We start from the raw sequence: 16,278 nt of genomic DNA on the forward strand, positions 1-16,278 counted from the left end.
AAAGCTGGGGGTTGAGACAAAACAGCCTAAAGCTGGCTAACCATTGTAGCTGCTTCCGGTGGGAGGAAAACCTTCCGAAAGAAACATTAGTGTTGTGAAGATTCCTGACATGAAAGAATCAGGGGCTCATAGGAAGCTGAAATGGAGTCAGACCACTTGTCCACCTAGCTCAGTACAGTATACACTGACTGGCAACAGCTCTATGGGGTTTTAGGCCAGTATGTATCCCAACTCTAGCTAGAGATTAAACCCGGGACCTTCTGCATGCTAAGCTCTACTGCTGAGCTATGGCCCTTCCCAACTGGAGTTACGGTCAATGAAATACATGCAATACATTGTGTAGGACAGAGGTTTGGCATTGCCCACATAAGACTTCCTAGCTCTGGCTTCACTGACAGCAATTCTTAATGGGAAACAGCGTAAATGGGAAAGTGATCTTCATGGGCAACTGGGTCTCAGCAAAAACAATCTGCTCAAATCTGCGGTAGCTCAGTTCCATATCCCCCACCACCCCTTCAGCCTGCCTTGATGACACAGACAGCTTGTTAGCATCAGAGTCAAGGCAGTCAGGTGAGAAGAGAAAGGCAGATAAAGATGGGTCGATACATACAGCATATCAGGACAGTTGTCTGGCTTCTCCAGAAGGCCGCCCTCCATCACGAAGCGAAGAACTTGCTCGTTGGACATGCCTTGGTAAGGCTGCTCTGCTAATGTGGCTATTTCCCACAAGACGACACCAAAAGACCTACAAGAAAAGCCTAAAAGTTAGGTAGCATTCTAGCAAACAGAAGTTTAAACTGAATTGGCTACTTTTGTGCACTGTGCTTATGTGAGCATCAGAGAGGGGATCGGGTATTTTGCTCACATCATCATCAACTAAGTAAGTAACCTCCTTCTCTACCCCAGACTTGCAAATGAAGGACAATATCTCACCTCAACAAAATGAGTCAAGAGCAGAGAAATTCCAGAGGTATGGGAATCGGGCCTAACTGAGGAGGAAATGGAGCAGGGCTTGAAAAAGCCACATACATAATGAAAGGCTGCTCTAAGGTATGGAGACGGAAAGATCAAAGGATTCCAGCTTTATTATGGGGGCAAACAGCAAGCCATGTGTTCACTGATGGCCCAACATTATTTACATTGGAATTCTTTCTGTGGACTACTGGAGGCTACCTTTTATGGCTTGGAATATACACGTGATAAACCAGTATATGTCGTGGCTTCTGGAAGACTGCGCCTACACCAAAGCCACCACTCAGGAAACCATTCACAAGTTATGGGGCACAGGCCTTTTCTGACCTGGTAATAAATCTCTCGTATTGGAAAAAGAAACGAGTGCAACAGCTTTTAGGAAAGTGGCTGTTTGGGTCAGTTGCTCTGAGTGTTTTGCCAGTTTTACACATGCACCTCCCTGAAGTGTAAATTATGTCATGATTTAAAAGGAAAAACCCAGTGTTGATCTGCAGAAAATATCTGCAAAACAGGAGGCTAGGTTTATGACAAAGTCACATAGATTTTGTATTGCAAGTAACATTTTATGCTCCAAATACTACACAGGAATTTTGTGTCTGCACAAGGGGCTCTTCCACATGAATGCAGATGCTGGAATCCATCCTAATAGAAACTTGCCTGGTTCTAACTAAAATCTCAATACCCTGGGATCTGGATTCAAATCACGCACACCCCTCCCTGCAACACTATTTCTAGCTTGGATGATAGTGTGGTTATTTTACTCTGTCAGTGGAATCTGAAATAAAAGCTATGTAAGCCCAGCTCTGAAATTAGCTTTTCCAGAAGACAGGGCTACAAAGGGAGCAACAGGTTCTCCCTTCCCAAGAATTCTGCAATGGGAAGCCAAGTGGTTTCCAAAATACACTCGTCTATGTAAGAAGCATGACTGCCAAAGCGTGGAGTTTCAAAATGCTTCTCTGGGGCTGTGGGAAAAACGGCATAGACACAAAATGACACAATTTCTAATTTTACCGCTTTAAGTCTATTATGTCAAAGAATTTAATCCAAAGCTTTTATTTATTATATATATATATATATATATATATATATATATATATATATATATATATATATCCTGGTGTTTTCTTTCAATGTCTCTAGTTCTCCTCTCTAATTCTTTTGCAGCAGCTGCTAAGTAGCCCTGCATGGATATTACAGGAGCAACCCAGCCTTAAAGCCATATAGGTATTTGTTTAAACATGTTTAAAACTGGGGGTTTGGCATGACAGAAGTTCCAAAACAGAGGAAGTAGCACCCTTGAGACTATATTACACAGGGGCCGCAGCAAGGAGTCTACAAATAGGATAGATAACAGGAAAAACCAGAGTTGTCCAAAAGCTTGATGTGGTGTTTTCTCCATGCCATAATCAAGTTGCAGGGGTTCTGGGAATGTTGCAAAAACAACCCCAGACACATTCATTATTACCAGACGTCCGAGTTTGTCGTGAACACGCCGTCCTTCAGTGATTCTGGGGACATCCAGCGGACGGGCAGAAGTCCCTTCCCACCTTTGCGATAGTAATCGGTCTCGTAGATATCTCTCGTCATGCCAAAATCTACATGGCACACAACAGGACACGTGTTAAAATAACAACAACAACAATAACAATAATAATGGTAAAAACAAAACAAAAGTACCACATTGCCATGAAAGCTGCTGAAGAATCTTATGAACTACCTCTAAACAATTCAAGCTGCCAACAACTGACACCTGAGGGAGAGTCACAACATTGGGTCTTTCTAACTTAATACGGGCTACACTGACTGGCAGCAGCTCTCCAGGGTTTCAGGAAGCGGGGGTTCCCAGCCCTACCTGGCGATGCAGGCAATGTAACTCACAGAGTTATTGGAAGAATAAAATGAGAGTAGAGAAATCCATGTGGCACACTGCCTTGACCAGCTTAGAGGAAAGGCAGTATGTACAAATATTATTTGTCCAGTGAATCAAACAGATTGGTCACTGTTGTGGCTCCCCTGGAGGTTTCTATTTGTGCTTCCTTGCATTCACACGATGCAGCACAAATACCATTTTCATCTGCAGTCATAAGGAGGGAGAAGGAGGAGCCAAAATTCTACCTTATACCTGAAGGAGCGTCTCCTCCCCCATCGTTCTGGCCGGATGCTGAGATCCAGCGCCGAGAGCCTTCTGGCGGTTCCCTCATTGCGAGAAGCAAAGCTACAGGGAACCAGGCAGAGAGCCTTCTCGGTAGTGGCACCCGCCCTGTGGAACGCCCTCCCATCAGATGCCAAAGAGATAAACAACTACCTGACATTCAGAAGACATCTTAAGGCAGCCCTGTTCAGGGAAAGTTTTAATGTATGACATATTAGTGTATTTTTGGTCTTTGTGGAAGCCGCCCAGAGTGGCTGGGTAAACCCAGCCAGATGGGTGGGGTACAAATAAATTATTATTATTATTATTATTATTATTATTATTATTATTATTATTATTATTATTATCTTGCTGAAAACTGGACATTTACTCCAGCAGCCACTAGTGATCTCACAAAGCTCTGCCCACAGCATTTTCAAGCTCTGCCTACTCCACAGCCCAAATAAATGGCCAGAAACTTGCTTTTGCTCATTTTCTTCTTAAAAACTTAAAAGCCAAGACACTCAGGGTGCTTGGCTCTCCACTAGACATAGACTTGCCCAGTGTTGTTCTCGAGACATGTGACAGGCACAGCTCTAAACAGGTAGCTGCTGAAGATGCATTTTCAGGACCCATCCTATTCTTGCAAACGTAGTATGCTTTAACTGATTTTAATTCTGAATTTTAAATTGTTGTAACCCGCTCTGGGACCTGCTGGTGAAGGATGGGGAATAAATTTAATGATAACAAGCAGCAGGAAAAACCTATTGCAGACCTGTGGCTTCCAAATGCCCTACCTAGAACTAAGATCCTTCTTCCCTTTGTATTTCACCTTTGGACTGAAAAAAGGGGGGGAATACCTCCAATTTTCACAGTAAAGTCCTCAGCCACCATACAGTTCCTCGCAGCGAGATCTCTGTGGACAAACTTGTTGGCGTTGAGATAAGCCATGCCATCCGCAATCTCGCCTGCCATCTGAATCATCTTCTTTAGGGCTGGAGGAATATGAGCTGGGTTATTCTGAACAAAAAAGAAGAGAAAGACAACTGTTAACATGAGTTTAAGAAGCTGTTGCTTCCTTCCTTGCTAAATTTTCAATGGTTTGGCTAGGATCTGTTCAGATTCATTTATTTGCATCTAGCCATCAATCCGTTCCAAAAGAAAGGTTAAACACAGGTGGCAAACCCAGGCCTCCCGACTTGGCCCGTCAAGCCATTTCTTTGAAACCATGGCCAACTGCCCTACAGCTGCTGTCACATGTGACATCAGGTGTCTGGCAGGTAGAGACATGACTGCAGAAAGCAGGATTGATGCACAGGGAGTTCAGTCCTGTTCAGGAATTCCAGCCAGTTCCATACACCAAATTTGGCCCTCTAGAGTGGGAGGGAATACAAGGAGTTCAATCCTACCCAAGTTTGGACAGACTAGCCAATTCCTGTACATAGCAGGGGGGGAAATCAAACAAACATACAGAGAAAAAACTTCCGCAGCAACTATCATCCAACTGTTCCTGGTTGCTAAGCAATATTTCCACCTGCCTAGCTTTTAACATGAACAGAATTAACCCTTAAGTTGCACGTGGAATGATCTCTGCTGTACTGTTCCCAACACCTCTGACAGTGGAGGGAAAGCATTGCCACCATGGCTCATAGCCACTGAGAGTCTTTCATCCATTAATTTGTGTAATCCCATTTTCCCTTTCAAGGAAGAAATGTAGTTTGCTTCCCAATCACATTTTAATTGTCCTCTTCCACAAATGTGAGGTGCTCCCACTGCTTTAACCGTAAATTATCTACTCCAGAGGCTGACCGCAATGAAGGCAAGTGCCTACAGGGAGACCAGAGCATATACCACTAGCCCTCATTTTAGCAGAATATGGTTTTCAGGGGCTCCCGCTTTCGCCTACCCTATTTGGACCGTGCAAACAGCATGTGGGCGGCTGCAAGCCTTCTAATTGCCAGCATGAATGCTAAATGCTGGGTGCATGACTAAATATTAGTGTTTGTTGCAACACTCATTCATAATTCAGATCAAAAACAAAAAGGGTAACAGCATGTAGCATTTAATACATGAGCAATTAGCTTATCTGTGCGCCTACCAAAGACCCACGCTGGGTTACGCGTAGGCACAGAAAGTTTAATTCAGGCCTGAAAAGCAGCCAGTCTAGCGGTGCACATGACAGGCATAAAGAAACAAGCAACTGCCACCTATAATCACTGAGAGGGATGGTGGCTCATGAGGTCCAAATCTGGGCAAAATGGTCAAAATGACAGGTTTGAGGAGGAAAGCAGAAAATTTCTAGAAAATACAAGTACTCTATACACTGTTCACATATTGAGCATAGACATATAATACTGAATGGGTCTTATGTGTATAGAACTATTTTATAATAGTTCTTATAATCTTATAATAGAACTATTTTAACTCTTTTTAAATGTGGAATTGCTTTTAAATGTTTGTACTGTTTTATAAACAGAATTATTATTTTTCTATACTCTCTTTAATTGTTTTTACTTTTATTGTTTGTGTGAGTGTGTCCCGGTATTGCACGCTATTTTGTCATTGTTTTATAACTGTATGTTTTATTCTCATAAACTGCTTTGGGACCTTACAGCAAAGCGGGGCAAGAAACTAAATAATGAACAAAGAACCTCAGCTGCATCTATTCTTCTACAAATTACTTCCTTTTTCTAGGAACTGAGCACATCCGTCTACTACAGAGTGTTGTAACCTCCTTCCCCGTATCATCTGTAGAAGATAACTGCCGTTTGCCTAGCTAGGGAGCAGTGATGTGGGTTTTCCACAAAATTTAAGACTTGGAACTATTTCCAGTGGGGAATTTGCACATGGTTAATCTAAATCAGAACATTTTCTGTTTGTGTCAGGAAGAGTGCCCCAGAGAGTGATCTAGTTTATACCATGTTTATTTTACTTGTATTTAATAAACACAGCTAAAAACATCAAAACTGCCAAGCTTGGCTACTATTGCATTTGCAGTAGGCATCTCATTGTTACTAAGGAACTTATCAAACAGGAAAATAAACCACCCACATCGCTGCTAGGGAAGCCATAGTCAAGGCAGTATAGCTGAACTGGGAGATGTCCCAGCTCACAGGCCTGCTACAGCAAGATGGAAGCACCCAGAAAACACACAAGGGCATGGGTCACACAGCCTGTTTTGCTTAAGGCACCTCAGGTGGAAGAGGCAAGAATACCTACACCTGGGGCTGGTGGGGTTTCTTACTACAAACCTTTGGTGATTCTGTATTTTCATATGATGGAAAGCTCTTGTTGTTTATTTTCATATGATGGAAAGTTCTTATTTTTAAATACAACAATGTAACAAGGCTATAACTCTACTTAGCTCATAACTAAATAACTACCACATTTCTAAACATAATTAAGACTGCTAACAGTTAGATGAGGAGTCACCAACCATTTTAAGGCCCATGGGGGACGAGTACCCCTCATTATCTCTCTTCCCCTCCCCAAGTCAGCCTGCAAAAACAGCAGTCAAACCTTTCAACCCAGGACTGACCTCTGTGCCTGGTCGGAGTGACCGCAGGTAACTCTTCAAGTCTCCACGGGTCATAAGTTCCATGATGACCAGCGTGGGCTGGCCTTGAGAAACAACTCCAAGCAGCCGCACCTGAGAGAAGGAAGCCTTGGGTTATTCACCTGCAGAGACAGCGTTTTATTCAAAGGTGTGCACTCTCATGTACTGTACTGCACTTGTGAGTGTGTGATTCTTCACTACACACACACAAACCAAACATGATGCATCCACTTGGGAAAAGGGATAGAGGAGAGAGAGATAGAAATAACATAACATAAGCAGTGGAGACCAGGCCACTAGGGTGGCTCTGCCCCACCAACTTCAGCCTGTCCACAGGCAGCCTCAACATGCCCACCTTCTTACTTACAGCCAGTCCAAAGGATGGCACCAGATGTCAGCGTCCTCCTCCTAGCTGCGTAAGGGTAAAGGGACCCCAGACCATTAGGTCCAGTCGTGACTGACTCTGGGGTTGTGGCGCTCATCTCGCTTTATTGGCCGAGGGAGCTGGCATACAGCTTCTGGGTCATGTGGCCAGCATGACTAAGCCGCTTCTGGTGAACCAGAGCAGCGCACGGAAACGCCGTTTACTTTCCCACCGGAGTGGTACCTATTGATCTACTTGCACTTTGATGTGCTTTCGAACTGCTAGGTTGGCAGGAGCAGGGACCGAGCAACGGGAGCTCACCCCGTCATAGGGATTTGAACCGCCAACTTTCTGATCGGCAAGCCCTAGGCTCTGTAGTTTAACCCACAGCGCCACCCGCGTACTCCACATAATTTAAAGCAGTGCCGCCCTGCCCCAAAAAGAACCTGGGAAGAGCATTGAGAAAACTAATCCAAAAACTATAAAGGAAGCTTTTTTTCTGATTCAGAACTCCATTTATACCAGTTCTGTACAAAAGCATCATACAGGCAAGCAAATGGCTGTTTTCCTGTTTGAAGCAGCATTTCCCAGGATTTAAGTAAGAGAACGGGGGATAGCGCGGAGTGGGAAAAGCTTTAATGTGCTTCAGCAACTTACGACATGGTGGCAGTTGAACTCCTTCATCACCGAAGCCTCATTCAGAAACTCGATCCTCTCTCGCATGCTTGCCGACTCGTTGACTGTTTTGATGGCCACCCTGGTTTCTGGCTCGTCTTTAACCACGCCTTTTGCTATCCCTTCATACACCATTCCAAAGGAGCCTTGCCCCAATTCTCGGCACATGGTAATCTTTTCCCGGGGTACTTCCCATTCATCTGGAACGTACACTGTAAAAATCACAAGGAGAACCCATTTCACAAGCAGGTTTGAACTGAAACGACAATCATAATTAAAAAAAAAAAAAAAGAGTGCAAGCAACGTCCTTTTCCATTAAAGCATACTAGGATGTTCTGCACTTCATGCTTTTATTTCAACAGTCATCTTACTGCTTCAGTCCTTTGTAATCATTATGTTGTTTAGCCATGCTATAATGTTGCCCCCATTTCACAGATTGGAAACTGACCCTGAGCCAAAACATCACGCCCAAGGATGCACAAATGAGCCTACTGCTGAAGTAAGACACAGACCCAAGCTTTAGCATGTGGTGTACCTGGCAACGGAGCATTCTGCAGCAGAGGTGTAATGCAAAAGCATATTTTTAGAGGGTAAGGACACTTTGCTTAGCATCTGCTATGCATGTCAACAGAAGGGAGCAGAATAATGTGATTAAAAAGCTGTAACGTGTATTTCTCAACAAAGGGTGGGGATGTCGTGGCAGCCACCATTACAACACACTCTAGAAGGGGGGGGGGTTAAGAGAAGGGACATTTTCCACTCAGCTGGAGATTAGCTAACTTTGTAACTAATAATTCGCACCTGTGTTTTCTTATTTCCTCTTCCCTACCAATCCATTTTCCTTTTGTATCATTTTTTAAAAGTGTAAGCCTGAGGGAAGGGACTGTTACTGTTGCGTATTTTTGTGATTTGAAAGTCACTTGGGGAACTTCTTTTGGCTGAATAGGAAGATTATTTTTTATTAAAAAAAAAATACACAAGCCACACGAAACTCCAGGTTTAACTTCCAAGAACAAGGTCACGATTTCAACTCCAAAACATTAACATTTCCCTGTTTTCTTGGATGCCAGAATGCTGGACTGGATTGCTCCAGGATGCAACTTAAGAGCTATAAATCCTAGCTTACAATTGGAAGGTGCAACCTCTGACAAGTCTTCAAAAAGCTACAGCCTAGCATTTAAGAAAAAAACAAAAGGTTAAAGGTTTCACTACAAATAAAAACTAGTGCTAAGACTCTGGTCTTTAAGCAGAGGCTTGACAACCATATGTCAGGAGTGCTCTGATGGTGTTTCCTGCTTGGCAGGGGGTTGGACTCGATGGCCCTTGTGGTCTCTTCCAACTCTATGATTCTATGTGTAGCTGAGAAAGATGATGAGAAAGAATTGAGAAGGAAAGGACCATAGCTCAGCAGCAGAGGATCTGCCTTTCATGCAGAAGGTCTCAGGTTCAATCTCTGACATCTCTAGGTAGGACTGGGAAGGCGCTTTGTTTAAAATCTTGCAGGGCTTCTGCCAGGCAGCATAAACAATACTGAGCTAGATGGAGCAATGGTCTGATTTGGGATAAGGTAGCTTCCTATGTTACTATGATAGCTGAAAGATACGGTTCCCAGCAATCTTTTAACTATGTATTTATGTTACTGTTTTTAAGTATTTTAAATATCCTTCAATTTGGGGGTTGTTTGCCTCCCTGGGCTCTTTTAGGAGGAAGTGTGGGACAGAAATTTAAAAATAAATATAAATCAATATATACAAGAGGCCTGCACTGTGGTTTTAAGAAACATCACCAAGAATTTAAAGAATTGTTATACTTCACTTCAAATGATTATTTGTATAGTTTTTATTAGTGTTTAATGTTTTATTGCTGTACACTGATGTGATACTTCATGCTATTGCAATACAGAAATACTATTAGGTTTTCTTTAAGAACTTTCTGACCTACCTTGACCTTTAAAAAAAAAAGCTTGAGACCCCCTCTCCCCAGCCCCCCAAACTTCTTCTTTGCCTGAATGACAGTAAATGTCTTTACAACTGGTTCACATAGAGCTTCTTGTGACTCCAACTCAGACTCAGCATTCACTTTTATTCCAAGATGTTGCTGTCTTAAAAGGAGTCAGAAGTGGAAGGCCTGACTTACCATCTGAGGCGCTGAAATATTCTGGGTTCACAGAGGCATAGAGCACTCCATTTCCAAGCCTGTCGCTGTTCCTGTTAAAATGCAAGAGGAAAGTTCCTTATTTCAACACACATATTTTTTTTAAAGAGAGAGAGATCAACATTTCACTCTATTCTGGTCCTCTCACCTTTGAGTTCTGGTTTGTGACTTGCTTTTCACACCCACACCCACCCACCCACCCCAACAGCAGCATTTGGCAGGTTGGGAATCAATTGTGTTACTTCCCAAATATGCTCAATGACTGACTTATTGAACCTAGGTTAGCTGAACAAAATAACAACAACAGTAACAGCAGCAGCTTGAGTCAATCAATTATAGCAAGGTGAAGAACACACAATATATTTGTCCTTGTCTAGGCTAGTATGACAAAGTTCAACCCAATATGCCTGACTACAAAATCTATCAGGAAAGGGGCAATGTTACTTTCTGACTTACTACATGCTGGCTGTCGTGTTGTTGTGAGGATGTTGTTGTGAGGATAAAATGAGGAGAGGGAGAATCATATATGCCCCCTTGAGCTCCTTGGAGGAAAAAGTGTGATATAAATGCAATAATACAAATAAATATCAACCCTCACCTCTTTTTATTACAGACATACAGCATGATGAGCAGCCCTCCAATGATCAAAATGACAGCAATGGGTAGAACAATAATCAGGTGCAAGAAACCCCCGTAATTCGGTGCTGCAGCAATCAAAACAAGAAAGTAAATAAAAGGGTGGTGATTATTCATATGTGCATCTCTATTGCTGCACTAGCTTGTTAGACCTCTCCTGCTGGGCAAACTATCTCTCTCTCTCTCTCTCTCTAAATATATATATAGAAATATAAAAATCACACACAGACACAGAACACAGGGCCACCTAACAGAGCGTTCTTTTTACAAAAGCACTTCCAGATGATCGGTATTTGGGGGTACGACTCAACTACATATCAGAAAAATTCAAGCTGCACTGTTAGAGCTGATTTGGAGGTCCTGTGCTTCCTGAAAAAGAGCAGAGGTTTTATGATAAAGGAAGGTGATTGGGAAATGGCACTGGAAAGTGTGGGATAACACTTGTTTTGACACAATGTCATTTAATCTCCTTGAAAATGCTCAATTTAACTTCCTTGCAAATGTTATCAGGACGAACGCTCAAATCGGGATTAAGGTTCAACAAGCAGATCATCTGGAGGAACCTGAAGGGTGGCTGGCTGTTGCTCCCAAGGAAACTCACACAGAGGAAAGAAAAAGAAAAAAAAGACACAGCTCATCTGCTGTTTCATCTACAGTATCTGCCTTGAAACACAGACATTCTAATCAAATCAATCTGGGATAAATATCCAACCATCCATTTTCTGCAAAAAGTTCAGAATCTTAAATCTAAAGAACACACGAAATATTGGGAGGAAAGCAGTTACACAACCAGTGTGTCCGTTATTTCCCTCCCCACCAATGAAAACATCCTTACTTTTGGGCTGCACATAGAATGAGATTGCCTCAGTCCAGGATCCGTTCCCAGCCAGTGACGTGGCTTGAACTCGGACAGAATAATTTCCAGGGTTCAGATGTGTCAGTTTGGCTCCTCGAAGTTTCTTGTATTCTTGTCTTGAAACACATTCCCGCTTCTCCTACAGAAGTTTTTTTGCGGGGGAGAGAAAAGCAGTTAAAATGGTTTTTATTAATGCCGCTTGTGCATGCAGGACACTGAGACTTGAGGCTCTGTAACCCGGAGGACAACTAGCAGAGCTTCTTCAGATGAACTTGGCGACTGGGCTGGAATAGAAGTGCTTAGGCAATCCTTAAGGTATCTTGGTTTTTCAGGGCTTTGTCTATGACCACAAGAACCTTGTAAATTGGGTTGGATGAAAAAGACCTATAATCCCGCTTACCTCTCCATTTTGTCCATATTTGATTTCATACATCAAGATCAACCCATTGGGGCTAACCGGTTCTGGCCACTTGAGGTATATAACGTTTTCTTCCTTCCCTTCCCACGTTACCGGCCCTGGAATGTTATCAGCTCCTTCTGCGAAAAGATGCGGGCAAGAGTCAATGTCAAGATTTGAGGCAAACAACAAACCGTGGTGTCACTAAAGTCATAAGAACATAAAGAGAGCCTGTTGCATCATGCCAGCCAGATGCCTAAGGGAAACTGGCAAGCAGGACATGAGCACAATATCACTCTTTTCCCGCATGGCTTCCAGCAACTGGTATCTATACCCTTTTCAGACCCACAACATGCATTTGGGGACCCATTTCTTAATTTTTTACTATATATTTGCCTGCTGGTAGTGCTCCTGCTATGACCCACACTGAATTAGGCCACGGCCCACTAATGGTTCCCAACCCACCAGTTGAAGACCAACGGTCTACACCAGGCATGTCCAAAGCCTGTTTTGGGGGCCTAATCCGAAACAACTTTGGTCGGCCCTCACGCCTGTTCACTTCATCAAATCTGGCCCTCTTTGAAAAAAAGTTTGGACACTCTACAGCAGTGGTTCCCAGTCAGCTAATTATCAAAGAGCGCCTATTTTTCAAAAGCCAAGCCACAGACCCCCTACTTTTGAAAATTTTGATATTTCTATGGTAGTTACCTCTACAAAGCAATTTTTGGAACAAAATGTGGGGTAGTCCCTAATAAGCAAAGGATTTTAGATATACTAAAGAACAGACTAGGGCTGAGTGATATCTGGTTTTGACATTGTGATATATCAGTTGGGTATGGGGGGGGGGCATTAAGCTGCCGTCAGTAGGGCAGCCAGCGAAGATGCACATCCACTGTGGCTACTGCTGTTTTACTGTTGACTGAGAAAAGCTGCTCTGTCTCAGTGCCAGGGGAAGGTAATGCCACGGTGCCTTGAAGGGCAATCAGCTGCCCTGTTCTCCATCAGTGTGAGGGGGAGGTGGCACCTCACAATCAGCTGCCCAGTTTTCCCTCAACATGAGGGAAGGCTGCAGCGTTATCGACTCCCTCAGGGAAGGCAACTTGGATTAGCAGCGTTACCAGCTGAGATCACTGTGCGATATTGGCAGTGCCATGAAATCAGCAGCCTTGCTCTCCCTGACACGAGAAGCGATGTATTGCTGGGTCAAAATAGTTATCACAGTGTGATTTTGGGCCCGTATATTGAAAAATTGCACAGCACTAAAACAGACCATAAAATTTTTGGTATTAGCATGCAAAAATGCCAAATATTTAGTTGGAGAGGACACAAGAGATGGGGCCATGGACCCCCTGGGTGTGTTCTGCGGACCCCCAGGATAGCTAATTGGGAACCATTGCTCTACAGCGTGTCAGGCAGGGGTCTCTCCCAGGCTAGGAGAGACCCCTGCCTGAAACCCTGTAGAGTGTCTGCCAGTCAGTGTAGACCATTGGTCCTCAACCAGCCCTACCTGGAGATGCCAGGGATTGAACTTGGGGGCCATCTGCATGCAAAACAGTTGTTCTACACTGAGCTATGCTCCTTCCAGGTTGATTTCAACACAGGGAGTTAAAACTGCCTTTTGAAAGCGAGTCTGAGATTAAAACCTTGTGCCAGGTTTTTGTGGGTTTTTTTGTAAGATGCTTTGAATGCAGAGATAAAGATGGAATTGTTCTTTTTATTATGATTAAGGAAGGAGGGAGAGAATTTAAGCCAGGTTTCAAAAATGTACCTGCAGGCATGGTTCTTGCAAAAACAAAGTTTGAGGCACTACAGCCGAGATTTGCAGCTTCATGATTGCAGCTGTGGATGTCAATACGGTAGAGCGTGAAAGGCAAGAGGTGGGAGATAAGTGTCCGCTCCCGGCCTTCCACTTTGCTTTCGAAGAAAGGAAACTCCATCTCAGCCTCCTCAGCATCCGATTCATTGGCAAAGTGCTCTGGGGCTGTGGCAGTCCTGTTCTTGTGAGCAAAGGTCGTGTTTGCAACAGGCGACAGATCCCTGCGCTTCCGGTCAGGCCTGGACAGAGAAACAAGAGAAGTCAGTGAAAGTGAGATTAGCATCCCTCTTTTATAAGGAGGAAAGCAAATTTAAGAGACAGCGTTTGCAGCCAGAAGTCACAATGTTTTGAGAGAAAATAATGAGAACCATTAGGATGGTTAAAGAATGACAGATGTCCAAAGCTTGCATGACGTCCCATTCAACAGAACTCTCTGTTTATAGGTGTTGTCTCTCCCGAGTTAAATTTCACATTGGTGATTCATCCAAGCCCAATAAAAGACATTTCACAGGGAAGAGAAACAGAAAGGAGGCAGCTGAGGGCAGAAGTGATATAGAAAACACTGTGGGAAAACAGAATCACTTCAAACTCCATGGAAAGTTCAGCAATAGGACAAGCAATCATCACGGAAAGAGGCAGATCCCATCATTGCATGCTTGCAAGAAAGGACTGGCCAGACCTTTGCTCCATATCTAGCTCAATTATTGCTTGCACTGGCTGGCAGCTGCTCTTCCTTTTCGGTTATTTTTTTTTATTTGCAAATTAAACAAAGTAGAAAGAAGAACAACAAAAGAATAAGAAAAGGAAGAAAAATAGCCAATACATTAATAATACTAATACTAATAAACCACCAGCAGCTCACATCGATACAATTACATCAGTACATCCAACCTACAAGAAATGTATTAAGTTAATGTAAGACCTTCAGCTGTCCAAAGAGATATCCCCAGACTGACATTCCATCTATAAGAAATATGCTCAAATGTAGCCAGGGAAGTGAGGTCTTCAGACCACTATGCAATAGGTGGTGGGTGTTCATCCTTCCTGGCTCAAAGTGTAAGTCTCTAAGCAAGGATAAGGGCCCTCCAGGGCTTCAGCCAGAGAGTTTCCCCCCAGCCCTAACTGGAGATGCCTGAGATTTTATATAAATATTTAGAAATCACACTTTTAAAAAACATACAAGGTGGTATACACCACACAAAACTACAGTAAGAATAAAAACATAAATAAAAACACAGTGGCTGGTAAACAGAAATTCAAATAACAAAGGCCTGTTTGAATAACACAGTTTTTAGAAGATGCTTTTTAAAAGGCAGGAATGATTCCAGCCAAACCTCTGCTAGGTCAGGGCTTGCCCACGCTAAAGACTCGGTCTCTATTAAAGGCCAACTGACCCTCAGAGGCATGAGAAACCATAAGAAATGCCCCATTAGAGGTTCTCTGTGATCAAGGCAATTGTAAGGGATCAAGTGGTACTTAAGGATTGAACCTGGGAACTTCTGTGTTCAAAGCAGATGCTCCGTAACTGTATGACCAGCCTTCTTTAAGGTCTTAGGATAACCTGCCTTGGACAGCTTAGATTGCCACCAGAGTCTCCTTTGAGAGGAAGGGCAGGATATGAATTTTAAAAGTAATAAATAAAATAGCTGGGACTTGACCTAACTGGCGATGTGTTTAAAAGAACACAACCCTTTTATTTGGCATCTTTGGTGCTTTTGCAATGTTGCACGCTCCAGCAGGAGGCTGGAAACATACTGCACCAGTCTAATAGGGACTGTGTTGACATACAAATTGCTCTCTCCCACGGGAGACAGCAATGAAGAAAAGGCAAACAGAGGAGGTGGGAGACAGACAGACAGACAGACATGTGCAAGTAACAAGTCGCTTAGAGGGAGCAATCTCACCCAGTTCCTAATCTCACAGTTCCCCGACATCCTGGGCTCTTAAGTCACTTTAACTGCTCAGTGACTTACAAGTACAAGTGACTTAGCAGTTGCATCTCAACTGCTAAAGTTCTTCTAGCATTGAAAAGAAAAATGCACCAATTATGAACACAAGCTGAGCAAAGAGGAGGAAAATATGCAGAAACAGTCAAGGCTCATGCTAGCAAATCGTTCCCACTTGCTTCCTCCCACAACCCAAAACTGCAATCTAGAGACTGTCACAATACTTGATCATTTGCTACCATTTCTTCTAGGGTCAAGATGCTCACGGCATTCTGTTGCTTCCCCTGCCCCCACCAATGCATTACTCGTACAATTTCAAAATTAACTACCAGCTGAAATAAGAAATCTATATTTGATTAGCACAAGGATGCCATGGCAGGAGAAAGCTTTGAGCAGTGACTATCGGAAGTAAGCTGATGGCTGTGAAAGGCAGAGCCACGCAGAAGTTTCCCTGGTTGCCATTGGCTAAATTAGTTAGTCTGCTCCTTAGATAACTCAGAAGGGCAAGGAATGACAGCAGTGAATGGCCCAGAGGAATGAGGAAAAAGCCGAAGAGAGAAGAAAAAATGGGGCATATAGAAAGTATAAACTTCACACAACCAGGAAAACATGCACTTATCAGCAACGATATGCCACTATCAGTTCCATCTGAGCCTTTTGATATGCAGGAGAAACAGGCTTTTCCAGAAACCTGATTTTAGTATCAAGCTTTGCTACCCAAGTCTAAAAGCAAATGCTATCTCCAGCAATGCTACTGGGAAATGCTGCTTTTCAA

General features: G+C 43.3%; 1 protein-coding gene across 1 annotated transcript in view; it reads right to left on the bottom strand.

The window, feature by feature from the left end:
* IGF1R (insulin like growth factor 1 receptor) overlaps positions 1-16,278 on the bottom strand; it is a 181,499-nt gene that overhangs the window by 12,566 nt on the left and 152,655 nt on the right. Inside the window, exons 11-20 of the mRNA XM_081888411.1 lie at positions 13,510-13,796; positions 11,745-11,881; positions 11,324-11,483; positions 10,451-10,556; positions 9,835-9,905; positions 7,681-7,910; positions 6,642-6,752; positions 3,964-4,123; positions 2,438-2,567; positions 611-745 (exon numbers count right to left, since the gene is read on the bottom strand). Of these exons, the coding sequence (XP_081744537.1) occupies positions 611-745; positions 2,438-2,567; positions 3,964-4,123; positions 6,642-6,752; positions 7,681-7,910; positions 9,835-9,905; positions 10,451-10,556; positions 11,324-11,483; positions 11,745-11,881; positions 13,510-13,796 (1,527 nt within the window). The remainder of the gene's footprint in view (positions 1-610; positions 746-2,437; positions 2,568-3,963; positions 4,124-6,641; positions 6,753-7,680; positions 7,911-9,834; positions 9,906-10,450; positions 10,557-11,323; positions 11,484-11,744; positions 11,882-13,509; positions 13,797-16,278) is intronic.

The sequence above is a fragment of the Podarcis melisellensis genome (genome assembly GCF_964234715.1).
Source record: "Podarcis melisellensis genome assembly, chromosome: 14".
Lineage (NCBI taxonomy): Eukaryota > Metazoa > Chordata > Lepidosauria > Squamata > Lacertidae > Podarcis > Podarcis melisellensis.